The sequence below is a fragment of the Zonotrichia albicollis genome, chromosome Z, assembly GCF_047830755.1.
Source record: "Zonotrichia albicollis isolate bZonAlb1 chromosome Z, bZonAlb1.hap1, whole genome shotgun sequence".
Lineage (NCBI taxonomy): Eukaryota > Metazoa > Chordata > Aves > Passeriformes > Passerellidae > Zonotrichia > Zonotrichia albicollis.
This window is the reverse complement of record NC_133860.1, coordinates 55826976-55854535: the sequence shown is the minus strand read 5'-3', so window position 1 is coordinate 55854535 and position 27560 is coordinate 55826976. Positions and strand designations below refer to the sequence as shown.

At 39.8% G+C, this 27560-nt stretch overlaps 1 protein-coding gene across 7 annotated transcripts in view; it reads left to right on the top strand.

Annotated features, from left to right (window-relative positions):
* Positions 1-254: 254 nt before the first annotated feature.
* Positions 255-27560, top strand: part of GOLM1 (golgi membrane protein 1) — a 42184-nt gene continuing 14878 nt past the window's right edge. The window contains exons 1-8 of one of the 7 annotated variants that reach the window (XM_026795179.2): positions 5330-5641; positions 5929-6078; positions 7392-9906; positions 11933-12106; positions 14639-14818; positions 24141-24195; positions 25169-25271; positions 27435-27554. In XM_026795179.2, the coding sequence (XP_026650980.1) occupies positions 11978-12106; positions 14639-14818; positions 24141-24195; positions 25169-25271; positions 27435-27554 (587 nt within the window). In that variant the 5' untranslated portion in view covers positions 5330-5641; positions 5929-6078; positions 7392-9906; positions 11933-11977. Of the gene's footprint in view, positions 279-5329; positions 5642-5662; positions 5857-5928; positions 6079-7391; positions 9907-11932; positions 12107-14638; positions 14819-20233; positions 20728-24140; positions 24196-25168; positions 25272-27434; positions 27555-27560 lie in introns of those variants that run through there. The other 6 variants (XM_026795180.2, XM_074532605.1, XM_074532603.1 and 3 more) reach the window with 6 other exon arrangements.

Here is a 27560-nt window from a genome sequence, read left to right as displayed (position 1 = left end):
TTCCTGTTCTCACACATTCAAAGAAAGAGCTGATCCAAACTGTGGCCAGGATAAAACATTATGACTAAAGCCTACTGTCTTGAGACCCTATAAACAGCAGTCCAAATGAAACCATTTGAGCTCTTCTGGATCTCAGTGGGCTGTGACCAGCAGCCTCCCTCTGAGGGGGAAGCCTTTCTAAAACAGCGAACTCTCAAGTTTGCTATACTTGGAGGATCGCCAAACAGCAACAAGTCTTGGTCTGATGTCCCCACTCCTTGAGGCCTGATCCTTCATCGGTAAGGAAATGCAAAAGCATCTGAAGTGAGTTTTTCACTGATCTCCAAGGGGAATTTTTCACAGGTACCTTGCTTGCACTGACTCTTTGTTGCTTGCATGTGCGCATGTGCAACATCTGAGAGAAATGCTGCTTTCTTAGATGTTTAAGTACCCTGTAAGTTAGGCCTGTAAGTAAGCTTGTGACTTAAGACTTAACTTTACTTAAACGCTGCTAAGTGTTGCTCTTTTGCTAAATTGCTAAGTACAACTTTGAAGTTATAAATTAGGTTAAATGCCACTAAGACCTACTCTTCTGTTAGATTATTAAAGTTACATTATAAATTAAGTTTAAAGTATCATTTAAGTTAGGCATAATTTAAGTTGTGGTTCCAACAACCTTAAATTATTAAGTTTAAGGTATAAGTTAAGTTAAATTACTATTAAGTTTGAGTGCTGTTAAGGTTTTTGGTTGTGTTCCTTTTTATCCTTGCCCTCACTGTCCTTTGTCACACATATCTTTTCTAAACATATCCACACACACACCCCCACACACACCCACACAACCACCTCCTGGCCATATACATATCCTTAGAGAATTCTCCATCATGTCTCTTTTGATTTTGGATTTTGTATGATTTTGTTGTTCTTTGCTGTGCCCTAACTGTCCTGTAAGTAGTTGAGTGAATCTTGCCAATGAGCTTTGTAGTGATGTCATTTAATATTAAATCTGGCTTTGATGATACCCTCACCAATGATTTTTAAGTGATCTCAAACATTTGTTCGTAACAACATCAGAGCCCTGTATCAAGGAGCTAGAATACTGTGCGCCACTGGAGCTAGAATACAGTCACACACAGTCTATCATTACATTACCATATCCTCTTATGTAACGTGAACTCTGGCACTAAGAAGTGGAAAAAATGATCCTTATATGTTTTATCTTCCTATAAGCTAAGAGAGGCAAGTTAGCCAAAACTGCATTCAGTTACCATGTCAATTAACACTGCCCTTTGCTGCAGAATTGCGGTTTTGTATCACTGACAGTTTTTCTAGAAAATACCACCGTTTCCTGGGTAGACATTCAAGACTCAGAGAGAATGTTTTCAACTTGAAACTCTGTTTTATGTATTGGACTAGCCATGTGCTATCCCTAATAAGTTAAGCCTTTCAGTGCTCTCATTAGGTAAAAACAGCATTATTGTTCTGATTCACTGAAGAACAGAGAAGACTGATTTGCTCTGTAATTGCACAGCAGAGGTCAGGCTACATCCTTCACTTTATAAATTCCAGTCAAATAGTCCTAAATTTTACAAATACCCACCCATGCTATAGGAAAACCAGGTTTAGCCTGTAACCCATGCATGGGACTGTACTCATATACACAAGGCTGTAGCAAATGCTTGCAAAACTGGCATCCCTCATTGCATATGCAACCGATATCATAGAAGGCTGTCCATCAATATAGCAACTAGAGAAAATAATGTGCTCCATTCCTCTTACTGGCTTACACATATGGAATTATGTGTAAGCCAGTAAGAGGAATTATTTACAATTTTGAAAGAGAAAAGGTTGACTTAATTCTGACTCCACAGACATCCAAGGTGAACCACCAAGAGTGAATACAGCCATTGCTTGCAGGTAATACTTTTCCCAAGAAAATGGCATCAACCAATATAGAAGATTAATATCAACCAATAAACCTCCTAAAGCAACATTTAGAGGCATCTCATGAATGAAAAGCCTGTTTCCCAGGATAGGATAAGTTAGCTGCCAAAATACCAAAGACACAGAGAAGAAAAAGAAGGAAAAGAAGCCAAGCAGTGAAGCTGACAGGTCATCTGGTAAAGATCCAGCTTTCCAAGTCAACATGTTCTTTTCTAAGGTGGCATTTTATTGCTCTTACAGTAGATGTTGATTTTGTCCTGGCAAGACTAGCCTGCCTAACTGTAACTCCTACAGCTTGTCCGGATTTTTCATTAAGCTCTTTGTTTGCATATCAGAGCACATTGGGCATTTTCTCTGAATGAGGCAGTGTAATTAAGCAAGAGAACTGACACTGAGGCAACTTCTGCAGACCTGAAGAAGCCAGAAAAGTGTTGCCATTTGCACAAGTTAAGCCCAGGGGCACCATTCAGAATTGCTCAGAGAAAGCGCACAGAATCTGTGACAAGAAAAGAAAACCCCTTATCATTGTCTGGGCTTCAGTAAAGCATGACTGCAATAAGATTCCATTTGATAGCTTTTTATTCAGTGTTTCAGCCTGCACTCATTTTACTTCAAGATTTTTTTGATATATATTTTCAAGGCCAAATGACATCACTAAAGTGCACATCCTGAAAAATGTAGGCCATAATTTGACAATCAGTATGTGGGTGGCCTATAAGGTTTTTTTGATGATAGGTCAGACCTTGGATGTGCCCAGAAGTCACCACACACTAAAAATGGACATGCACACATGTTGTGCAGAGGAAGAGAAATCCCGTATATTACTTTTTGTCTGCTATTGAGAAAGTTGTGGCAGATGTGATCTTTCAGATCCTGTAATATGCTCAGTACCTCTGAAGAATGTAACATGGATTTCAGATGTCCACCTTTGAAAACAGAAGACAGCAGCAGAGGACATCATCCATCTTTCAGCTGCTGTCTTCAGCATCCCAGCCCTCTTTGGTTTTGGCGTTTAGCTCTGACTTAGTGAAATTTGAAAAATAAACAAAACAAAAAATCTCCACTGTCATTCTTTTATGATAATTCAAAGGCAGGATCCTCAAACTCTACAATGCATGACATTGCATGGATAAAGTAGGTCAACAGTAGACAAAGATGTCTGGCAATTTAAGTTAGTGCTATGTAGAAAAAAGAGAATATGTTAAACATTGAACTCCATTTTCACTATAGGAAGTTAGACTCCTGTTTCTTGGGATCTTTAGAAGTAATAGTATAGTAAAACACTTGACTTTACTCTCACCAACACATGACTAATGTCTTTCTTGAATAGTTTGAATTTTAGTTTGTCTGCTATCTGAAAATGATTTTCTGAAATTAATTTTTACATGGGTGTCCAGAGGGTAATCTCACAACTGAAGAAGGCAGAAGTAGAGGCATAGTGCAGATCAATGTCTGGCTTCATCTCTGGTGCCATCAAGAAGGCTTTGGCTTTTTTAGCAATGGATTGAACATTAATGACTGTAGCCTGTTAGGGAGAGATGGGATCTACTTGTCTAAAAAGAGAAAGAAAATCTTTGGCAGCAGACTGGTCAGTTTGGTGAGATAAGCTTTACCCTGAATGGCTTGTGGGGTCCAAAGTGGCAATGCTTATGGCTTTACTTCTTCCTGGAGAGTGGGCCATGCCAACCAGTGCTACCTTGGCCTCCTCTCAAATGAGAATCATAAGGCTATTCAGATCAAGGGTGCGTATTGTTATGGGGAATTCTGTTACACCTCTCCTAGGGACCCTAGGTGCTAGATTACCTCCCTGATATGCCTGTACACAAATGCAGAGAGTGTGGGGAATAAGCAAGAACTAGAAATCTCTGGGCATGTGTGGCAGCAGCTCTCTGGACACAGTTTGGGTTGAACTGGATGATATCCAGAGCTCTCACAATTCCGTGGTTCTGTGAACTGTTTTAACAATTATATTCTACCAGAACGATGTCAGTAGTTATGAGGGAAAAGAAGTAGTATTGGATTTTCTAGTTAGATATGCTTTTCAGTGAAAGAGTAAGAAAAATTTGATTTGTTTATCTTACCATTTGGCAAAAGAAAAAAAAAAAAGGCAGCATGTTATTAAATAAAATATAGTTCAAGGTAATCTATTTTTTCCACAAACTTGTGAGAGTTGCCCCTTCTCTTTCAGATATAAATAACTCAGGAGATACACCTCCAGAAGACTTCTGCTAATTGCTTTACTTCTAGACTTTTCAGGGGCAGCAGTACATCGCTTCTAGTACTGGTCCCAAGGGACCATGCTAAGACCCTTAATTTTTCGGCAGGGTAACATATGTAGATGTGCCCTTGTGTTTTTGTTAGTTCTTTGCTAAAATGCATGGCTATTTATTTTTTAAGATAATGATGCCTTTTTTATTAGTATTTCAGATCGCACTTGGAAATCAACTAATTCCCTAACTAGTGGGATGTGATCCATTGTGTACTTGTAAGAAAATTTTCCAGTTTTGGTCTAGACAAAGCTATTGTATGAGTTGTTTTAAAAAATATATAATATACATTGACCAACTTTTAAACAGTCTTCAAAGACGGGAAGAAAACCTCATATTTGGCATTATGTTTTGATATGTAGAAGGTTGCTTTTGTTAAGTTTGTGGTCTTTCTTCAGGTAGAAATTGACATATATATATATATATATATATAAAAAAAATTTTGCTTTTTCCAGCACCTACAATTGCTGCTTCACTAGATTTTTTATACTGCTTAGATTCTGCTTTTTAAACTTCCACTTGCAAAAGCTAAAATGCAGAAGCAACATGCAGATTGGGTTGAAAAAGTTGCGGCTGCAAAAAAGAAGATTGTATGGATGTCATAGCAGCCTTCCAGTACCTGAAAGAGGCCTACAGGGAAGCTGGAGAGGGTCTCCTCATTAGAAACTGCATTGATGTGACAAGGGGAATGGCTTCAAACCGAAAGAATGGAAATTTAGAAAGGAAATCCTCACAAATCATCAAATTATGAAAGAAATTATTTACTGTGAGAGTGGTGAGTAACTGGAACAGGTTGCCCAAAGAAGTTGTGGATGCATCACTCCTGTCAGTGTTCAAGGCTAGTTTGGAACATGGCTTTGTGCATCCTGATCTAGTGGAAGAGGTTCTAGGCCCATGGTCTAGAACTAGATAGTCTTTAAGGCTCCTTCCAAGCTAAACAATTCTATGATTCTACCTAGATGGTGGAAACTCCAGCTGAGTTAATGGCAACCATGTAATAAACAGACTGAATAACTTTTCTTCTTTTAAAATGAATAAAATACTAGCATCATCCATTTGGCTGTCAAAAATAGATATTGAAACAGCCTTCCTGAGTTTTCTGCCGCTCCACCTCTGATTTCGGACACTCAGCTTCGCCTACGTGCCGCTTTCCAGAACTGAAGCTCCTGTGGTCAAGACAGGAAATCTATAACTCAGCAGAAGCCCTGGTGAAGGAATGAGCGGCTCGGGCGGAGGGCGCACGGTGGCACAGGCCGGGACAGACATTCAGCTCAGGGCAGTTCTCGGCCGGAGACGCCAGCGGGACTGCGAGGGGCGGGATTGGCCCTGCGCCCCGCCCTGCCGGCCTCCTGCCGCCGCTCTTCTTTGCCGCGGGCGGCGGGGATAACGAGAGGCGGCGGAGTGGCTTTCGCTGTTCTGCTTGGCGGGGCCGCAGCTGGCGGCACAGCGAGGTGAGGCCGCCGGGCGGGGTGCGAGGCGCCGGGCCGTGGCTGTGCCGGCTGTGCCCCGCCGGGCTCGGCTCGTCTCGGCCGGCGGCGGTGGGGGACCAGCGGTGGCCCCGGCGCGGGGCGTGTTTCGCGGGCGGCCGTGAGGGCGATGAGGGGCGGCTCTGCGCGGGCTCCGTGCCGCGGGCACTCGCCGTTCGCCGCCGGCAGTGCTCACAGAGGTACCGGGCCGGCGTGGCAGGGCTTAACTGGTGTGCTTGCCGGACACTGATAGTGTTTCGTTGTTTCTTCAGCCAGCCTTCCCTCTGAAGGGTCTTGAGCCGGAAACATCTTTGAATATTCGCCGCGGAGGTAGAAATAATAGTATTCGAAATCAACGCAGGTGTGAGATACCTCCTCCCGGCTACCTTGCCCGGAAAGGGTCGGACTAGTTTTGTCCCCTGGTATGTCGCAGCCGGGCTGGTGACCTGAGATTGCTGACCATCCTCCTGTTCCTTCCGAGCTAGCCCTGCTCTCCCTCCCCGCGGGCAGGGCTGCGGAGGCCTTACCGCTGCTCAGGGACTTGGAAAAGTTCGTGCCTCCAGAGGCCTTCCCGCTTCTGCTTGGAAAAGTGTTACCCCTACCTCTTCAGAAATTTTGGTTCGGATATTGGGTGTGTTTATCCCCTACACGCAGGAGGTTTGAGTTGTTTTACTTCATAGGACTCCCTTATCAGCATGAAGATAGGAGTTGATCAGGTTTTTAGAAAATCTTGCTCTTGAATTGACTTTTTTTTGAATGGCCTTTCATCTTACATCTTGACAGCACTTTGCTTCTGAAGAACTATTTATACAGTTGATTTTTTTTTTTTCCACTTCTAGTGGGAGGTCTCCATGTTTTGCAGTTAAACCATATGTGTAGTTTTGTAGTGGTGGGGAAATGGTAGCAATTTACTGAGTTTTCAATCAAAAATCTAAACTTACTGTAACTCTGTTTCATAATCTCCATTTAAGATACGTGAGTGTCCTGTTAATTGTGATGTTAAAAAGCTAGTTCATGTTGTATGGGAAATATACCAGCAACAAAATATATACATAAAAATAAGTGAGTGGTCTGACTAACTCTTGAGATAGTTCAGGTATATAAGTTTGCTTGTTTAATTTTGTTTTCATACACATTATTTTCAGTGGTAATACTGGTATCAAAAACTTCACCTGGCCAACATGTCCAGGTATTCTAGAACATTTTATCAAGTTGTTTTTAGTTAGCCAACTTCTGTCATTGGGATAGATACCTACTTTAAACCTCTAGCTTCTGTTTTGCTGCATACCTGTTTGGGAATTCTCTTTAATCAGATTAAGGGCATTGAGGGTATTTGGCTGTTAGCTTCTTGTAAAGCAGTCATTTGAATGAGGAGAGACTTCTTGAGCTGAAATATGATTAGTGAACAAGTGGTAACAATGACCCTATCCTTGGACAGATAGTGTATTTTTAGGGTTTTCATAGTTTTCTAATCTGTTACTTCTATTTTAGAATGCTTTAGAAAAGGAAGACCTGACACCTGAATTGACTATCAAATAAATGGTTATTCCTGAGCAGGATGAGAGTGGAGTTGCTGAATGTGTTGTGGTGAAAATGCCGTTCCCTTCTTGTAAAGAGTGTAGCTTGATGATTTTGGTGAACAGTGACTCTGTGACATTCATCCAAGGTATAGAAGTTTGAGTAGCGGCCGTCGCTGAATGACTCAGTGTTTTTTTCTTTTCTTTTTTTCCTGCAGTTTGTAAATCCCTGTGAAAGGCATATAGGAAGTTTGTGGTCAGCCGGCTTGAGTTCAGTGCCCAAACTTTAAATCTCCAATGGAAAAATATTTGTTTGATTTTTTTTTTTAACTTGCAAATTTGAAAGGAAGAACGTCTCAGACAGTGTTGCTGCGGAGGATGATAAGAAATCTGCATGCTCTGTTTTGTGACTGTGTACAGTTCCTTGAGCCCTGTGTACAGGGTGTCTGTGCAACTTTGAAAGCATAAAGGTTGCTGCTGGCTATAGCTGGTTCTCACCATGGGGCTGTGAATAGTGGTACTTGTAAGTAAGATCCTGCTGTGAGTAAGAACAAGCTGGATTTATCTTTCAAAGATAATCACTACTGTGTATTAACCATTTATAAGATGAAAACTGAAAGGTTTTGACTCACTTTTTTCTGCACTCCATTTCTGCCCACTCAAAAAAATGGTCACCTTTATTTTTGGAAGACCGGGCACACAAATGTTTGCTCTCTGATTCACTCTTTTAAGAATTACTTATTTTTCCAGTTTCATTTATTTATTTTTAAAATAAAATTCAAGTTCTAATACCTTTTAGTCTGATTTAGTTGTATCTGGGTATACCTAACTAACTTGTCAATGGAAGATGTTTTGATTAACTTGTTTGGTTAATACACTGTGCTTTAATTCAGGCAGTCAGACATAGGAATTTCATGATAATAGTGGAAAAAAACCACAGTGATTGCTTCAGAAGCTCACTGGGAGGTTGGAAAAGAGTTTGCAATAGGTGGGGAAAGCAGCACTGTCTGAGGGGCTCCCTTGGTATGGAAGAAGTTTCCCCATTCTGGTCCAGTCTGGTTGGGATGGGATTGTGTGACCTCTATGCTGTGCATTAGCCCTTAGGTCCTTGTTGGGACTTTTTCTTTTTTTCTCTTTTTTTTGTCTCTTGTCTCTGGTTTTTGCAGGGGCTTCAGTAAGGCTTTGTCCTTACTCAGAGTTGCAAGTACTCAGACCTCCAAGAAGCTGTGCCTTCAATTTTCGGTGGCTGCTTTGGCTGTGGTCTGTCCTTAGATGCTGCTCTGGCTTATACTGGCTTTGTACCACGCAGTGGCTGGATGGTGGAGGAGGTGGTTGGTAGGCAGGTGTGCTGGTGGGGGGTAAGGGAACATTTTTCCTACACTGTCTGCTGTGTTTCTATTGAATTTTTCACCTTTTCTGGTTGTTTCTGCTTGATGGGTCTTAAGGAAGTACCCAGAGCTGAACCCTGGTGAGTAGAGAGACTTGGCTTTCCTTCTGGGAGTCTGAAATGCACCATTTTGTTTTGTCTTTAGAACTAGTGTATTCGTCTTGAGGCTTGGTTGGCAACGTTGCTGCTTATCTATAGTAAAAGATTGCTGGATACCAGATATCCTACTTCAGCTGAGTACCGCAAAAAGAAAGAATTGCTTACTGTGGGAAGGAAAAGTATGCTGTGTGTTAATTTGCTTGAATATCTCGGTCTAAAACATCTCCTCAATGAAGTACCACTAGATTGGAAAAGCAGAAGGATGGAATCTTCTGTTCAGAAGTCAGGAATTTTACGAATATGCTTGTTTTTACATCTGCCACGGACATTGTTGGATTTCGTCTTCAGTAAAATTGCTTTCTTACCCATAAGATCAGAAACTTATTTGAAATCCAACTCAAATAACTGTGCCAGACCAGATGTTTCCTGGAAAACAGCCCGTGCAAACAGGTTTTCATGTAGATGTGCTTATTGAGCTGATTTGCTTATCTCTCTTCCAGAATATGTGAGTATGTGTACCCATGTCAGAAAGTTAAACAATTTTTATTTTTTAAACTAACAAGAGAGGGAATATTGATATTGCAGCTGAGAAAAAGTTTTGGGTCTGCAGTGTGTGAACAGAAGAGCCTTCTGTGTCTTTCATGCCTTTCTTCTTCGTTTTGCTTTTCCTTCTGTTCACTATAAAAATATATTCCTAATTAATATAAATTATTTATGGGTAAACAACACTGCTGTTTTCTAGAAAGAGCAATGTACTGAAGTCAAACATGCTTTAGTGAAACCAGCACTTATTTGCCTGTTTGTTTTTAACGGGTGGAAAAAGCAGAAAAACAGATGCTGCCGGATTTGTCTACTGTTTAGGTGTATTGGCATTTTTTAGCATGGCTTTGTGCCTGTGCTTTAAGCTGCATGGAGAACTCATCATTCTTTCCTTGAATAATATGGTTGCTTTACATCTGAAAATTTTTGAACTAAACAGCTAGTCCCATATATTTATCTAGTAGATAACTACAGTGCAAGCTGTTACTGCTGATAATGTGAACTGTTTTCTCTGTTTCTGACAGCTATGAGGAAAATACCAGTTATTTTATTCAAGTCTCCCTTAGAATGAATCACTGCATCTTGGCAGTGCTCTTTGAAGTTTTTCCATGTGTCAGGTGTACCTACTATTACAGCAGACAACAAGATACAGATGACTTCATAATGGGTTCTGACAGACCTTTTTTGAAATACAGTATTGTATTCTGGTATGCAAAAGTAAATAGATTCTCTTGTTCTTTGCTGAGATGGCAGTGCTAACTCCATCGTGCCCTTTGTGCTCTCGTTTTTGCTGCTCTGGAGATTGGGGGTTCTTGGTTTTCAGGGGTCATGTGTATGACATGGTGGCTCTGTACTTCTCAGGTGCTTCTTTTAGGATGACACGGTAGGATAATAGTCTGTGCAAGATGTGTGTGTTTCTGCAATTCATAGCTTTCTACTGGAAATTTGTGCATGTCTCTGTGTGTGTTTTAATCTACTGCATGTTAATTTTTTGCATTACAAGAAAAAAAAATCCAAACAACATGGTTCCTTTCCTTGCCTTTGCTTCTTAGTGTTGACCCTGCTTATCTGTATGTGGCCCTGTGGCTGTCCTCTGGAGCTGTGCTGCATGTGTCCCTTTGTGCCTTAGCTGAGTTTTCCTTTAGGCAAGAAACTCAAGTCTCAAGTGTTAGACTTCTTTGGACTGTTTTGTGGTGTGCGTGGGTGTTTATGAAGAGGCAACATTTTCATGAAGCTGCATTTTACTCTTATATGCTCTGTATGTTCCATCCTCAAATTCAAATTAGGAAACTTTTCAAATGAACACACAGATTGGAAACCTTTGTGAATCTGACAGTATTATGCACTGTCTGCTGAGAAACGAGAAGTTATAATCTATCTTGACTGCAGAGAGGGAATTTTGCAGAGAATGCATGTGGACACTGAGGTATAGGTGAGCTGTTGAAGGACTTAAGTGCTGGATGTACGATAGAATTTGCATTTCTGGGACTTGTGAAATGCTGGCATCACATTCTTCCCCTGTGCTTACAGTGTATGTTCACATGTAAATCCTTTGAGAGTTGCTACCATTTATTAATTTCTAAAACATTGCCACTTGTGTGTTGCAATAGTAGGGAAGAGGTTGCTTCACTTAAAAATATGTACCTTGAGAGCTTGTACAATATATTACTAGTAAATGTATGCATTTTGGATTTAACTAGTGTCTTATGATGCATATATATTTGCTGACTGCCTGGTCTTCTGTGCTTATTTTTTCTGTCTTTTCACTGCTGGAGTGCAGAAAGAAAAGAAGTTAATCTCAGTTTACAAGGAAGCAATCTTCTACAAACTGCAGCCAAGATTCCTTGGAGTTTAAGGATTAATGAAGCTAGGTGCCATTAGGCTTATTAAGACCAGATATCACCACACCATAAAATCAATGTGGCTTATTTCAAAGAGAATTGCAGCTACCCTTTGCCCCTGCCTATCTTTTAAGATGGTCTGTTTCACAGAAATAACACAAATCTCAATAACAACCAGTAGTATCCCTGGTACTGCTAATTCATGATTTATTTTCTGTAGGAGCAGAGGAAGCAGCTGGGCATCAAAATGGAAAACACTTAATGCCATGTAACATTGAAATCAGTGGAGTGTCTGCTCATATTTGTAATAATTGTTATTTTTAGGTTCTCCTTTAAATAATTTGGTTCAGTCTTATTTATGTATTTATTTACAGGCTCAGGAATAAGAAGTTAGAATAGTAGTGCCAGATGGAATAAGTTGAAATAGTCCAATTTTAGAAAGCAAATTACTCTTCAAAGAGAATTACTCTTCAAACAGCAAGACTAAATTAATTTTCTGAGTAAATTAGGTAAAAAGCAATCTGTTGTCGACCCCAGTGTTCTCTGCATGGATTTTTGGGTAGATGTATGATAAAAAAATGGCTGGTTCTGTTTATTGCAGATTTGCATTATATTGTTAGGAGCATTCAAGACATCTCCCTCAAGAGCGTGCGAGGCTTTGTGTACAAGCTAATAGTGTATATGCTAAGATGACCTTTCTTTGTCTTTCAGATGCAAATATCTAGACAGGTCAACACTAGTACATTTACCTTCCTTGCTGGGTGTAAGCCTATCAGCTGACAGCTGTTGCATTACTGTTTGCAGTCAGCTGATAGGCTGTATTATACATTATTGTATGTATAAAATAGCTGTAGTTTGGGATGCAGTACAATGTGCCCTTTTTAATTTGCAGGTTTCCCTACTGGCTGTGATTCTTCAGATTTGTTCATTTCTTCAAATGGTAGGACTAGGAAACAGCTGTCGTGGGATGAAGTCTCCACCACTCCTCGTGGCTGCGCTTGTGGCGTGCATAATTGTTTTGGGTTTCAATTACTGGGTTGCAAGTTCTCGCAGCATGGATCTGCAGGTAATGTTCCTTTTGATCCGCATGTCACTTTGTACTTCTGCAAGTAGTAAACATAGTTCACGAGAAGGATGATTCTCCTTCATGTGCCAAGCCAGGAACTTCAGCTTGTTGTATGAACTTCCACAAATTTTATAGTCATTGCTTATCAGTAGTGGGGAAATGGGACGAATGCCTATTTGTACCTGAGAGGAACCCAAAACTTGAACACACCTGCGTGTGTGATACTTGTTACTTCTGCTCTCACAAAACGTTCAGCTGTCTTGTGCTGTTTCACATTAAAGATGTGATAAATGCCATCCTCTTTTGTCCCCTCCCAAGCACCCTCAACATCCTTGCCATCATGGCAGTACACAAAGCAGAAAAGACCTTGGCTTTTGCAAGCCCTGCTCAGCAATAACAAAAACATCTTTATGTTATCAACCCTGTGTTCATCACAAATCCAAAACAGAGCCCTATACCAGTCACTGTGAAGAAAATTAACTCTATCCCAGTCAAAACTAGCACACTGATATTCCTAGATTTGTCTTTGTACATGACCAATAGCATTGTATGCATACTGTACAAGGAAATCTGGCTTGTTCAGAAACGAAGTCTGAATTTGTGTTTCTTGGTGATCTTTCTGAAGAAGAACATACAAGTCACATGTAATAATTACCTTGCCTGATGATAACTATATTTTTCTGATGATAACTGTATTTTTTGTGGCTGTTGAGCTTAGGTTTTAATCCTTTCTGGACCATTTGTTCTGGACCATTTGATATAGGATATGTGAGTCAAATTTCTGATTTGTGACAGTCTCTGCAGGACAGTTACTTTTTTCCCCCTCTTTTTTTTCTTTTTTTTTCCTTTTCTTTTGTTACTGTTTTTAACAAGCTGACCTAAAAACTAGCAACATGTTGATTAAACGTGGCTCATGAAAGCTCCTTCCCAGTTTATCCAGTGAATTTGCATGGTCTTTGTAACTGAGCCAAATGTTAGTACTGAGTGGAAAGCTGAGTACTGTCAACAGAAGGAGTTGAACTCCTGTTTCTTTCACCTCAGAACTGGCAGTATTCAAACCAGGGCACTTGTGTCTGGCCATGTGGTTAAGGGTGTGTCTTATGACTTCTGAGACCCTGGTCATCCCTTGCTTTCCCCTCAGTCAGTGGCCTCAGGATGGTGGCTACCAGTGGGTAGTAACTGTGTCAGTACTACTGAAGTCTTGCTGCACAGCCATGAAGCAGCTGATAGAGAGAAAAATATGCCACAGATTCATCTTGGTCTTCATAACCTAGAGACACAAGGTCCTCAGATACTACTACAGGTACACTGTACCATCTTACACATTTCTGCTAAAGTTAGCCTGAAAATTACTTCAATTTGGCATGATCACACAGTCTGAATGGAATAAAAGCATAGCTGAACATGGATGGAGCTTCTGAAGCTCTCTCTAGATCCATTTGTTTGTTGGCAGGATTTTGCAGGTGTTATGACTGAAATGGAAGGAGTGTTTTTCCTTGCTATTCCAGCTAAACTGCAAGTAATTTTCCTTTTTTTTTTTCCTCTGACTCCTCTCTCTTTTCTTTATTTCTGTGGCAGAGAGGCAGGGTAGATGGGACATGACATACTGCATACGTGGTGTAAGGAGATTTGGAACATTTTCTTGGAGTCTTGGAACATGTGCAGTTTTTATTATATTTAATTTTTAGTCCACCTGGAATCACCAGATCTTTTTTCATTCTGTTGATATCCCCAGCCCCCTGCATGTTTTTGTATTCCTAGTTGCTGTGAAGAACAGTTTCAACCCAAAATGTTTAGAAACAACGTCCTGCAAAACTAAATTGGTACCTACAAACAAGAGGGGCGGAGGGAGGAGGAAAGAATGTGAAAACATGAGGCTTGATTCCTTAGCTTATGTCTCTTACAAGATGTGATGGTGTTGAATTTTATTCTGACTGTAGATGTTCTTTAAGCAGTCAAGAGGAATGATGATTTTCTGTTTATGAATGAATGGATTTTTCTCATATATGTCTTTGTATAATAGCTATATGTGAATTGTTCATGTAAAAATTGGGCAGTGTTGTCCTCCCTCTACTCTTTTCTAGCTCTTCCAGGGAATCAGATTGGTTTGAGAGCTGAGTTTCCACACTGAGTTAGTTTGGGGTCAATGCTGAGAAGTGTAAAGCTGTCACAATTGTATGGGCTAAATTTAAAAAATTGTTTGACCTTGACTTCAGAAAGACTGTAGTTTCTAATCTTTCTTATGTTTATGTTTTGGGGTTTTTTTTTATGCTCAAGTACTGAGCTTTTAATTTTTCTCATCTTTAACAGAAATTTTAGAGTCTTTACAAAATATGCACTCCTGTTAATTTATGTAAAACTATGGAAGTGTGTGTGTGTGTGTGTATGACTAGTATCCCTGGCTGACACAGGACTTTTGTGATATCTGCATTGTTAGCGCTGTAAAATTTGCTATTCCTTGAATATATTGGACAAGATTCCGGCAAGGGGGAAGCATTTTTTGATTGCTTTGGCTAATCTGCTCTTCCTCAGGGTCGCGTCATGGATCTGGAAGGCAAAGTCCGCAGGGCAGCAGCGGAGAGGGGTGCTGTGGAACAAAAAAAGAATGAATTCCAAGGGGAGCTAGAGAAGCAGCGACAGCAGATTGACAAAATCCAGTCCTTGCACAGCTTTCAGATGGAAAATGCGAACAGAGCACATCAGGAAGAGAAGGTAGGGCTTTTCCTAGCCATGGTTTTCTGTGAGACTGTAGTTTACCAAGATGCACACTGCAGTAGGAAGTGGTGCTCACGTGTTGCAGCTTACAGACAATGCTGGTGTGGCAAAACATTTTATATTGTATGATATTGAGAAAATGACCTTGAATGGACATTTTAGCATTTGTTGTATAATTTTGAAATACTAAAAAGTGCAAGTAACAGCAGTTCTGAATAAAACTCTTATCCTCTCTATAAATTGTTACCATACGTGGATTGTCCCTTCACTTTCTTTCCTGTACAGTAATGTTTTAAAAATTAGGAAAAAGAGGAAGATGGACTAAGAGATATATTCCCAAATATATTTGTAAGCATAAATGGTTGACATTTATTTCTAAATGCTTTACAAATTTTGTGTCATCTTGGCTTTCTGCCTCAAAAACTTAATGGTATTGGGAAGATATGAGAAGGTGAGACTTTCACGGCAGTGCTCCTGACAGTTCAGCTTCACCAGGGGAATGGTATTCTTTTGTGAAGAATGTGAACAAATCCATTTAGATAGCAGTGTGTATGATTCCTGCTGTGTAGTATTTTGCAAACTGGTTTGCTGCGTATTTTGCTTGTGTTGCAGATACCACTTTGATTGCAGTTGCTAGTCAGCAATATCCATTTTCTCCCTATTCACAGAAGCATTTAGTTGAGAGTATTCAATTGCTTCTCTCATAGAGTCTAGTGACTGAAGTTTATAGATCAGCTTTTCAGGACTATTACCTTTAGAAGGCTGAACAGTCACATCTTGTGATGATGATAGGTACTCTTCAGGTAGCAGGTTCACTGTAAGGGAATGGTTTGTTCCTCAAAATGTGTTGCCTGGGAAAAATATAACCAGATTAATCTTTGAAGAACTTAGAGGAACAAAAATTGATTAAAAATGGAAGGTAAAATGGGTGCATCAGTGTCATACATCATTAGTTTATTTTGAAATAATCTTTACTCCAAGTCTTCCAGGAAATAATAAACCAGTTATTTTTACCTCTTTTGAGACAAACCTGTATCCTTGATAATTTCTCTCTTCTCCCTATGTTCAGTCCTTGCATATACTTTTAAAAAGATGAGGTATAGTTTGTCTGTTTATTTTTTTCAATGTGTGCATTTTTCAAAAAGATATCTCAGAATATTCGGACAGTATTCAAGTAAGTAATCAAATCTTGTCACTTCTGCCTCCTGTTATTGGGTGTTGCTCCTGAATGCTGTGGCATTTTCTTGCGTTCTGCTTCAGTCCTACAGGGAGTGAAAACACATGCACGAGTGGAAAAAATAAAACTCAAAGGTAAGAAAAGGGCAAATGTAATGGAGTATTATGCTTCCTTTCTATAGGCAGGTATTGCCAGATCTGCTAAAAGACACTGAAAGGGCTGGCCAGAGAATTTTCAGCACTGGCTAGCAAAGAGGGGTAGGTGTTGAGAGATGGTGACAGGACCTCATCTAGGAGTTTTAAGAAAGTTTAGTGAATGAAATGTTGCTTCTGCCAAACATGATGTGCCATCTTTTTGCTTCAGATTTCTGGCATCAGATGAGTGTTAGGTGACAGCACGCAATCCACTTTCCTTGTGGTGTTTTTCAGCCTAGTGGGCATACAGGAACTGTTCATAAAATGTGGCCTCCATGCCAGGAGAAGTAGTAGCAGGTGTTTTACAGAACTAGAACTGCTGTTGGACATGGGGTGGAATGTGGTGTCTGGGGAAGAGTCAATGTGGCTTCTGGAAAAGAAAGTCTTTCTTCTGAGTTATCTTGGAGTTTTCTCTTGAAAGAGCTGGTGATAAAGGCGAGGGAGAGAAGTGAACACGTTCACACCTGGAGTTGAAGTGGCTTGTAGAGATATTATGCAGCCGTGTGGTCAGACAGCGGTATTGCAAGGGTGAATGACAAGGCAAAAGTTACAAAGCAGCTTAGAATTACACTGGCTTGATTGTTGTACTGTGGAGGGGGTTACCAGTGGAGTTTTGAAGTGCTGTGAAATGCATAGAGAGGGGAGCAAAGGTCACCAAATCTGTGCAGTAGTTTCTCTACAGGAATCCAGAGTGTGATTTACAGGCTGGACAAGGGTCAGCAGAGGAGAATCATCACAGTCACCTTCAGGATTCCAAATGGTACAGAAAATATTTGTGGCTGGAGAGGAAAGGCAGGGTTGTCCTGCATTCACTGATGTGCCTCAAATGCCATGATCAAGTTGTAGTTCAGACTGAGCAGAAGGTAGTGCTCTTCATGCAATAGGTGGTGAAGCTGCAAGTGTGTGGCATCCATAATACCCAGTTACAGTGGGTCTGTGTAGGTTAACGAGCAACTGGATGGCCTTGGACAAACACCTAACCCACTTCCAAGGTGTTTGCTCTATCTCCATGTGTTCCTCAGACAGGCAGCTGCTGCTTGGAAAATACTGTGCTTTATGGCTGCCTTGGAATTCATTTGGCTTTTCAGTGTTAGAGGTGGGATGCTGGGAAAGGTAGATTTTGGGGCCAATGTAGTTGAAATTCCTGCCTCCTAAATTCTTTTCCCTCTATCTCCCTAAAATACAGTTGTTCAGTCTATAAAGCTTGCTTAGAAACCCCAGGAAGTTATACCCTAGGGAAGTGGTGCATTGGACTAATTTCCTGACTTCTGCATTCTGTGACTGGAGAAGAGCATGTGTCTCACTCAGGAGCCTCAATTGGTAGGGTGAGCAGGTATGTGCCTGTGCACCATTTTGTATCAAATTCAAAATTTGCTTCTCTTGTGACACACAGCAAATATCCTGTGGATATGCTGTTTGTTTTCCAGCTCTAGTTTAAGAGTAGGGAGAGCTGTTTTGCTGGAAAGCTGTGCATTTGTCAAAAGAAGACATCAGCCAAGTTGCTATGGATTCATCCACTGTCATTCAGGAATGCCTCGGATAGGGTGGCAGGGAAGATAGGGAAACCTTAATTCTGCTCACTAATAACCTTTATTGGAAGAAGCTGTCTAGGATCAGAGGTTATTTTACAGAGGGATATGGAATATAAGAAAAGTCAGCATCTGAGTGATTTTTTGTTTGTGTGTATCTCTGTCCGTGTATATATGTATTTTGTATGTTCATATCTTGAGTGTATAAGATAGGAAGGTATATACAGGATATAAGCATATATCCTTGTTTTTTGGCTCCATAGATTCCAGTGGAATCTAGGATTCCTGGGAGGCAAGTAATGAATTCACCCTTTCTGATTGTGGGAAGCTTTCTCCTTGAACTGAACATTTACTCTGTGAGAATTAGTGGCCAGTATTTACCTAGTCAGGAAGAATGAATGCAAATCTAAATCCTGAGACTCTCAACCCACTTTACAAGCATTTTACAGACTATAGCTAACTAGAGATCTTCGAGTCGTAAATAAGAGTTTGCATAGTTCTTGGTGTTCTTAAAAATAAAATGCTTTCAGCAGTTCTGTAGGAATGACTGGTCCCTCTCAAACCTTCTACTTTTTGAGGAAGAAATTACAGTTCTTTTGTCTGTAGAGGAAACACACATATGAGAGACACACAATTTGGACTTCTAACCAAGGGCAAGCCACAAGTAACATTTGAGACACATCATAACTGCAGTTCATCTCTGCTCATTGTGATAAAACACAGAATAATTGCAGTACTGATTTACTTTCATACCAAACCAAAACACCAGTAAGATGTTTTGCTCAGTTAAAGTCATTGTCACTAGCAGTGCAGTAATCACTTTGAGTTAAATCTGCCTTCTTTTGTAGTAGAACTGTCTCTGTGCTGCTTGAAGGATGAGGGCAAGAAGGTTGGTAGTCTGAGCCTGTTACACAGTAATATGGAGTATTATGCTTGTGTGGGCTCACCATTCGCTGGGGCAGTGTAGTTCTGGCAAATTACTGTTGTAGTTATTTTCTTAGGTGCGAGTGTGTATGAAACACTACTGCCCCCAGTCTATTTTTAAAAACCCTGCTTGAATTTTTAAGGATTAGTGTAGATTTAGGAAATGGCTTCTGCTATTCCATGCAGAAGTAGAGTGATGAGACCAGGTAGTCTTACTTGAACACTCAATAACAACAGTTCAGGAGTGAAAAAAGGCTGTTTCTAATCTGTATATTCTATGTGGTTGTTATTCAGGACTTGCAGCTTCTGGGATTTACAGAGCCACAGAAGTCTCTTTGAGGAGCATAACAGGGCAACAATGTGTTTAATATCTGTGAAGTGCATGAGTATGATTTTGCAGTTGGTAGTTTTCTTTGGATTTACATAAATCTTCTCCTACCCAAATCTTGTTTTACTGTGAAGGGCCAAGATTTGTATGTTCTATGTAAAGCATGTCACTGTCCTGTTGCTCAGTATCTTTTAACACTGGCCACAGCTGCTCTCTGGTCCCCTCCCTCTGGGAAAATTTCAATTCCTAGCAGTCTTCTGACACAAAGTACCTGTTGGTATGCAGGGAGTCGATTCCACTCAGAAGGAATTACAGTAGTCTGTAGGAGAGAGTAGAAAGGTACCTTTTCCTTTTCACTGAAGCCTATATATATTTTGGGTGTTGATTTTTTTTTTCCAACCCAAACAGTGCTGCATGTTCTAGTTTTGGAAAAGTTTTGAGGTAGGAAAGCACTGCCTCATGTCCCATATTTGCTGCAGCACAATATTACTAAATTATCAAGGGAAGTCAGTATGCTTCCTCATAACTGGTACACAGAAGTCTAGAAGATCACCTCTGTTCAAAATATATCTTCACGTGATGGAAGGAAAAAAAAAGGGTGGTCTGAGGCTAGCTAAACCAAAGAGGGGGAATTTAGTGCATATGTAGTTTGAAGTTAACTATTGGAATGTTGCTACCTCTTCACAGCTAAATAATTGGACAAAAGTCAGAAGGTGCATTAGATATACCTGTGGAAGTTTCATGTTAATATTCTCATATCATATGATTTTGTTTTGCTTACATTTCCTACTATTTGGGTTTTTGTTAAATGTAAAATGAGGGGAAGTGAATAAAGTGAAGTGAAAGTCCTGTAGTTTCATAAGGCTTTTTCTTCTCCAATCTACTTGCTGTTGCCCACTACCTGTAATAGTAATTTTGTATTCGTGTGTGTCAAATACCCACCCTCTTGTGCTTAAACATTAGGAAACTAACTTTGCAATTTTGGTGGTTTTGAAGGCAGAACTGCAACATGTCATGGTGTGCATGTCCTTGTGTCCTCTGCGACTAAACAGAACCTAGATTGCTTTTATCACAGGCTGTGATGCAAGGTAGAGTCTCAGATTTTTGGCAGAACTACTGTGTAGAAGCAGAGGTGGTTTTTTGGGTTTGGGTTTTGCTGGGTGCATGGGTTGTTCATTTGTTTGGGGTTCTTTTGTTGATTGGGTGGGTTTTTTTATGTTTATTGAGGAAAAGTGGAATTTCTGAATGGAATTCTGTTTATTGGGACATAGGTTCCAATGAACAATATCTCCTCCATTTTGATCTTGAAGTTTGTTCTAAGGCTTACTTAATTGATGTGCCTCTACTGAAGTATAAGTGAGTGTGCAACACAATGCTGAACTTTAAAGAGAAATATTTCCTTAAAACCATATTTATCAACTTTTTCCCCATACATTGATACATAGTTTGGCTGTTAGTCTCTTGGCCTGGAACCAAAAAGACTTTTTGTGGTAAATTCTCATGTTTTAACACCAGCTGGCAGGTAAATATCATGCAGACTTCCTCACTCTCCACATCTCCCTCTAGATTTTTGAAGAAAACTCTGTGTTGAGATAAGAACAGTTTGATAACTGAGAGGAGTAAAACCCAACAGAAGCAAGATATACCCAATCCAGTTGCTCAGTGCATGCTGTCCAATGGTGCTGCCCAACTTGTCCCCCAGCAGCTATCAATGCCTCCTGGCCAGCTCCTGCACTCTGTCCCTATGTTCTGTGGTAAGTAATGTCCCTTTGGCCAGTTTGGGACGCCTGACAGAGCTTCCTCCTGGTTTCTTGTGCACCTGCTGGCTGGCAGGGCATGGGAAACAGGCAAATCCTTGCCTGAGTGCAAGCACTACTGAACAGTAACTAAAACGTGATTGTGTTGCCAGCATTATTCTCATGCTAATGCCAGGGTAGTGTGGGGAGTTCTGGGAGCATGCAAGACAGAGCCGCTCTTTCTCTGTGATGGAAGGACTTAAATCAGTTTGAGTTAATCATGAAATAAGTGCTCTCCTTTTCCCTGGTTAATTATAAATGTCTGTTTCTGCGTGTATAAATTTTACCTTCCCATCCTGCTTTATTCACAGTTGGTTTTGTTCCTACCAGTTGAGTTACTGATTCTGTGGCTTATCTTTTTCTCCTTTGTGCTATATTTGTGTATGCAGAGCCCCTTTTTTCTTAAGTTTTAGTATTTATGCTTATCAAACTATTTCCTTTCTTTTTTCTGTTGCAGTTATGCTTTTATATACATGCTAATTATGCTTTTACATCCACCACATACAGTCAGTGTTAGAAAGGACACATGTCAGTTCAATGTGCTTGGGTTAGCTTGGTTCTTGATAGTAGCAAATGCTGGAGGAGTTACTGTAGTAGTACCACCAATGAATATGTGTATGGAGAATACTGTTCCGCATTATTCAGATCAAATGCATTTACATAGTCCCAAGTATGTGCTCAAAAAAACCCCTTCAAATAATTTATCTCAAAGCTTCCTCATGCATATTTCTGCATTATGCTCGATTATTTTTAAACAGTAGCTTTAGCTTTGTGTCTCTTAACTGGAATAATACTTATGTAGGCATGTTCTGTGGTGAATAATAAACAATTCAGCTGCTATTATTAAAAAATTTGCTGTACAGCTGGAGCAGTTTGTTTCCCACACTACTGGTGGAAGTGTGACTTTTGAGTTTTGATGTTTGAAGCGCTGCTGTCCACAGCATTGTCTTCAATCAAAAGATTTGGTTTTTTCCTCTTTGGTAGTCATAAAGACTTCTGTGCAAACATGTTTATGAGTAGAATAAGCTGGAGCTATATTATATGTTTACTGTATCACAGTATATCAGATTTTGGTGTGGTAATAGGGGAATTTTTCCAAAGCTGGATTTTTTGCTCTTGGGGATTATAGCTATTGTTTTCTGGGCTAAATGAAGTTTAAAATGTGATTTTCTTTCTAGAACTGAGTATTGGCATGTGTCTGCTGAGTACTTCCCAGCAGTTTTCATTCTTGACCAGCATAAAACCCCAAAAGTAAATAATGTTTGCTTAATTTTCAGCCACAAAGTGAAAATTAGTTAACACTTGAATGATAGGAAAAAGAATGGAAAGCCTGATGTTATTGACTTAGTGTGATTGGAAGGTGGCAGTTGCAGTGCTGTGCTGTAAATTATTAAACAGTGTTTCCTGCTCAAGTTAAACAGCTAACTAGGATTTAACAGGTTTTTGCCTGGACTGTTGCCCGCATTTTCAAGGAGATAGGTGTGGCATTGCCAAAAGGAAGTTTTATATGCAATCCATAGAGACCAAGGCAGACATATTTTTTTCCCTGCTGTGATTCAAAGAGACTTTTTTTTAATGTGGAAAGTAATTTTTCTTACTTCAGCTAATCACAGTTATTATTGTCCTAATGTTCAAAACATGTAACACTTGTATGTTTACTGTCACATAAGTGATCCTGGAATTTAGGAGTTTGATTTTTAAGGACCCCCCCATTCGGTCCCACTAGTCCCTCCCCTTTCCCCCCAATAAATAGAACCAAAACCAACAAAGCCCCACAAAAAACTCTAAGAATATACAATTACAAGTTGCTCTATCATGCTGATTTTTCTAGTCCACTGATAGTTTCTGGTAGTGGCCAATGCTGTATTATCCTGAAGGTAGTAATCCTGGAACAACCTGACTACATTGTCCACACAATAGCAAAACTAGGAATTTCCAGTGAAACATTAATTTCCTTTTCCTAATAAACCAGTGAAAAAGAGTGAATTTCTTATTTACCTATCCTGTGAGAAAGGAGAGGGAGAGATAAACGATCCTACATACAAGTTGTTACTGTTTTTTGAATTTCTTTTTGCTACAGCATGACCTTTTTTTCTTGAGGTTTCATGGTGGTGTTCACAAAACAGCTGTACCTACAGAATGGTGTAGAAATACTTAGCAACAGCTGAATGACCACCTCTGTGAAGTGTGACTCTTTAAAGGGTCATTCGAAGACAAATCTACTGCCCGGCTGGGTCCTGTTCCACTCAGATTTATTGAACGCTGCACTCATGCAATCAGCTGGCTCTTATTACTGTAGCCTTGGGAAGAAAGGCACCAACAATGCTGTCAATGTTTCAGGGTGACTTGGGCAGACAGAGTGGATGCTGCAACTTCTTTTTGGGTGTGGACATACACACACATCAATACTAGAGCAGAAACTTTGGGAAACAGAGGAGTTGATTTTCTGGGACCATTGAAGAACCCTGAGGGTTTCCCAGGACAAGGATAGTAGGGAAACTGACAATGAAGCCTGAGAAATGCCTTCCTAAGGCTGTACTGGATTGTTTCTGAAGAGTCGGTGGTTCTCTTTTTTGTATTCTTAAGCACTCTTGTGCACCAGACTTGCTAAATTATGCATATGAATCTGAGTTATCCTGGCATCTGCCTCACAGGAATAATTTCACTTAGCTATGACTTGATTCAGTTTTCATGTGTTTTGGGGAATGTGTGTATATGAAATGGTAGATGGAGATTGATGAAAGAATAGACGAAACATGTTCCTATGTTGACTGCCTCTTCAGAATGAAAGGGCGAACAAAGTGAAGGAGTGGAGGAAGGCCACTCCAACATGAAAGCAGTCGAGAAGAAAGGTAGAAAAGGGATACAATGCAAGGGTTTCACACTGCTTTCATGGAGTTGTTTTATGCTGAATGATGAATGCTTTCATAGCTTATCTTTGCATGCCTGAATACATATGTATTGATTCCTGAGTGAGAGGGTAATTGATTGTGAGCTGTGATGTTGTGTTCTTCCTTCAAGAGATAAATAAAGTCTGACTGTGACTCCAGTAATGAGATGAAATTAGAATAAAGTGACAAGCAATTTTAGTATCTATAAATTCCTTTAAATTCTTCCTCTTTTCATTTGTGTGGTGATATCTTCCCTCACTCGCCTATACTGGAAAATCTGGGTTGAAGTGAATGTTGTTTGCAGTAGGAGATCTCTAAAGCAGCTAAAAGGTTTTGTTCAACTGTGACACTGTTGAACTGTGTCAGAACTGTGGCGCACAAAAAGAAGATCTTGTTACAAGTGCTTTGATAGGTGTTGTTTATAATGGTAATACAGGTCCTTTGCAATTAAAACACTGGAGTTTTTTCTGTTTCTTTCAGGCAGTGCTGATGAGTAACATCACAGTAAATGATCGGCTGATTCAGAGTCTACGAGGTATGTTGTGGTACCCCTTTGACTCTCTCATACTGATTTTTTAGGCTCCCTGTCTTTAAGACTTGGATTTTTCTGTGGTCTTATGAGAATGGTGCCTTTCTTCAAGTCATGGGGGCGGTACAGAAGCTGCTATGACTTAGATATTTCATCTGCAAGGTTCCAGTTAAGTGTCAGTCTAATCTGCCACAGTAGTAGGAGGATTTGTCTATGTAGTGCTTGATGTAGTACTCCTGACTCTTATGATAGAACGTAAATAGAACTAAGTTACATCATTTTTTTCTTCATTTTACCTGGCAACATATTCTTGCATTCTTCCCTGAGCTGTGGGGTTATGCATTTTAGCACCAGAGGAATTCACAAATCCTATATTAAATTTAAAAAGTCAGTCTAATTAATTTCTAATCATGGTAGTGTTTCAAAATTGTTGTTAGCAATGTATTCTGGGGGTACTTGGGAATGAATCCTATGAAGTATGTATGTTGTGGTGTTGTCTTCTGATGCTGTCTCACAGAGGTTTCTATCAGGAAGAAAACACTAAATCATAGATGCCTCTGTTGCTATGGAACATGGGTATACATTACATATTATTCAGGGAAACATTGCAAGATTGATAAATGTGAATGCTGTTTTATATTGTGCTGTGATTGATTTCACAAATGTAAAGGTTTTCCAGACTGCAACTTAGCAGGGTTTGCATATCAGTTCTGTGTATTCCTTAAGAGGAAAAGTAGGTAAAAATATGTATTATACTGTTTTGCCAATATATTATGCTGAAAGGTTATTCTTACCAGATCCCATGCACCCTTGCTGAATAAATTCAACAATTATCTATGCATTTGTTTATGAAAAGCAGTTTGCATGACAGATGAATAAATTTAGCATTGTTATTGCAAATTTGTTTCTTGATGTTTCTGGTTTAGAATCTATATGTATATGTGTATCTTAATGTGCATTTTAATGCTGCTTTGACCAGAACACTTGAAAGAGTTGCAGACGGAATATGGAAAGCTACAGCTGGATGTTTACTGGTTTCAGAAGAACCAGACTAACCTTCAGAGGAAGTTCTCATATGATCTGTAAGTATGTTCTTTAGGAAATTTTGGCTTCCCAAATTGTAGGTGACTTGGTTATAACCCAGAGTAGTCCTGTGTTAGCTATAGCTCTGTTAGTAAATACATGTTTTGAAAGAGACAAGTAACATCTGACTCATCTAAAATTGCTCACTGTTGATCTTGGAGAATAGCATTAACTTTCCACAGTTTTTCTTCTCTATGCCCAGAAACTTCTTGATATTCCTTCTATTGCATGAGGATAAAGGTAGCAATATTATCACTTAAGAATTGTGTGGGAAAATTGAAACAGCAAGAAGTTAAACTGTGAAGAAGTTTGAATTGAGGTAGGGGAATACCTGATGAGAAGCTGTACCTTATTGAACTGACAGAGGTCTTAGGAATTTCTGGTACCATCAAACTCATGTATTCTGCTTTACATGACTTACCTAGTCATGGCTTTTTCTTAATATTTCGAACTGAATTTTAAAGCATGGATAACTGAAAGTTACTTATACTAAACACACATTTCTGGTATTTCTAGGAATTTCTCCTCAGTTCTTTCTGCTCAGTAATATTCTTGTTTATTCTACCTGCCTTCACAATCTGTAATATCTTCCCCCTTGTGCATAGATATAAAAAAGCATTAGAATTTACTGTTTGTATGTTCTCGTAATGATGTTCCATCAAGAATGTAATTGTTGTAGTGATAGGTATTTTTTCAGCAGCCATTGTTTAGCCAGGTTTGTAGGAATTATAACTGAAAGTGGAACATGACACTCAAATAACTTGAATTCTGCAGGCTACAATTGAAGTAAATATTTTCTTATTTTTATTTTTCCCTCCACCTTAGAATTGCAGATTAATGCTAGTGCTTCTGTGATACTTACTGATTACCAGTTGGTTGTCACCTTTTTTAGGATTATTACTCATGCAATAAAGATTACCTGGATGGATTACATTAGGGGAGAATTTAAGACTTCTAACAGAAAAGGAGAAGGAAGTCAGAAACTTTAGTTTGTACCTGCCTTTCAATAAGCTGTGTGTTAAGGGGCCTCTCCCCTGTTTGTTGTGTACCCTGGTTGTTAAGCACTGTCTGTTGGCTGTTTAGCTAAATGACAGACCTGAGACCCATGGACCTCTGTTAATTGTTCTGTGCTAGTCACTGAGTCTGTTTTCCAGTGTTGTCTTCTAAGTCTGAGATCAGCAGGAGCTAATAGATCTGTATATAGCACAAATATCTCTATCTGCTGGACAGTCATGCTCCACATGAGAGGTGCACCTGCTAAGCACTGGATTGATATACACGTACAGGGAAGTGCTGCGCAGCAAATGTCTGGCTTAGGAAAACTTGGAGGTTTATTACCCATATCTGGTGAAGTGTTTACAAGCATGGCTGTGTTGAGGAAATCACTGACAGAGCACCCCTTGCTTGTGGTAGTGTACCATAAAGAATCCCTCTTTGTTTAACAGAGGAAGTTTGTATTCAGACAGCATGGCTCCAAGGTGTGGTCTGGCTCAAGGTGAAGAGCTAAGCATGATACAGTGGTAAAAATGGGTTTGCTTTTATGAGGGTAAGTATAGAGACAAGTGTGATAAATCAGCCATGTGATAGTTGAACAAAGACTCAGCTAGCTGGTCTGCTTCTGGTTGGTCTTGAGGCAGGTGCACCATTCCCTGCAGAGCCTTCATGGGAGTCTGTAAAGGCAGTTATCTCAGCCAAGGAGCAATGCTGTCTTCACTAGCTTTGCTGCAAAATACTTTAATGTTCATTTTCTGTTTCTAGACTTTTTTCCTAAGAGTACAAGAGAGGAAAACAAACTTTGGACTCAAATTTTCATAAAATAATTTATAGCTTCAGTACTGTGCAGTATTCACACGATTCTAGGAGGAGCATGTAATTTTAAAACATTGCTTGTTGTTTACCTTTAGGGAGGATGTTGCAATGTTAATATTTCTCCCCTAAACTAATTTACACAACTAACTTTACATTGTTTAGGTAATTGCAGAAATGGATACGTGGTGGTGCTTGGCTACATATGTTCCTCTTTGCTACATGCTCGCTTAATACTGTCACTTTAAAACAAACAGCCTTTTCCCAATGTGATTGTGGGCTTAGAAAAATAAGAATTATTGGAATGACTCCAAATGTTATTTTTAATCTGTCTTCCTTCCTCCCCTCCCAATTAGGAATAAACTGCTGTGTTGCCTCTCTGTTCATCTGCCTTGCCAGGAAGGGGCATTAGACCTGATTATGTGCTTCTTTGTTTTACCTGGATTTGCATGGATGAAGGTTTTGCACCTTAGCAGGTAGCA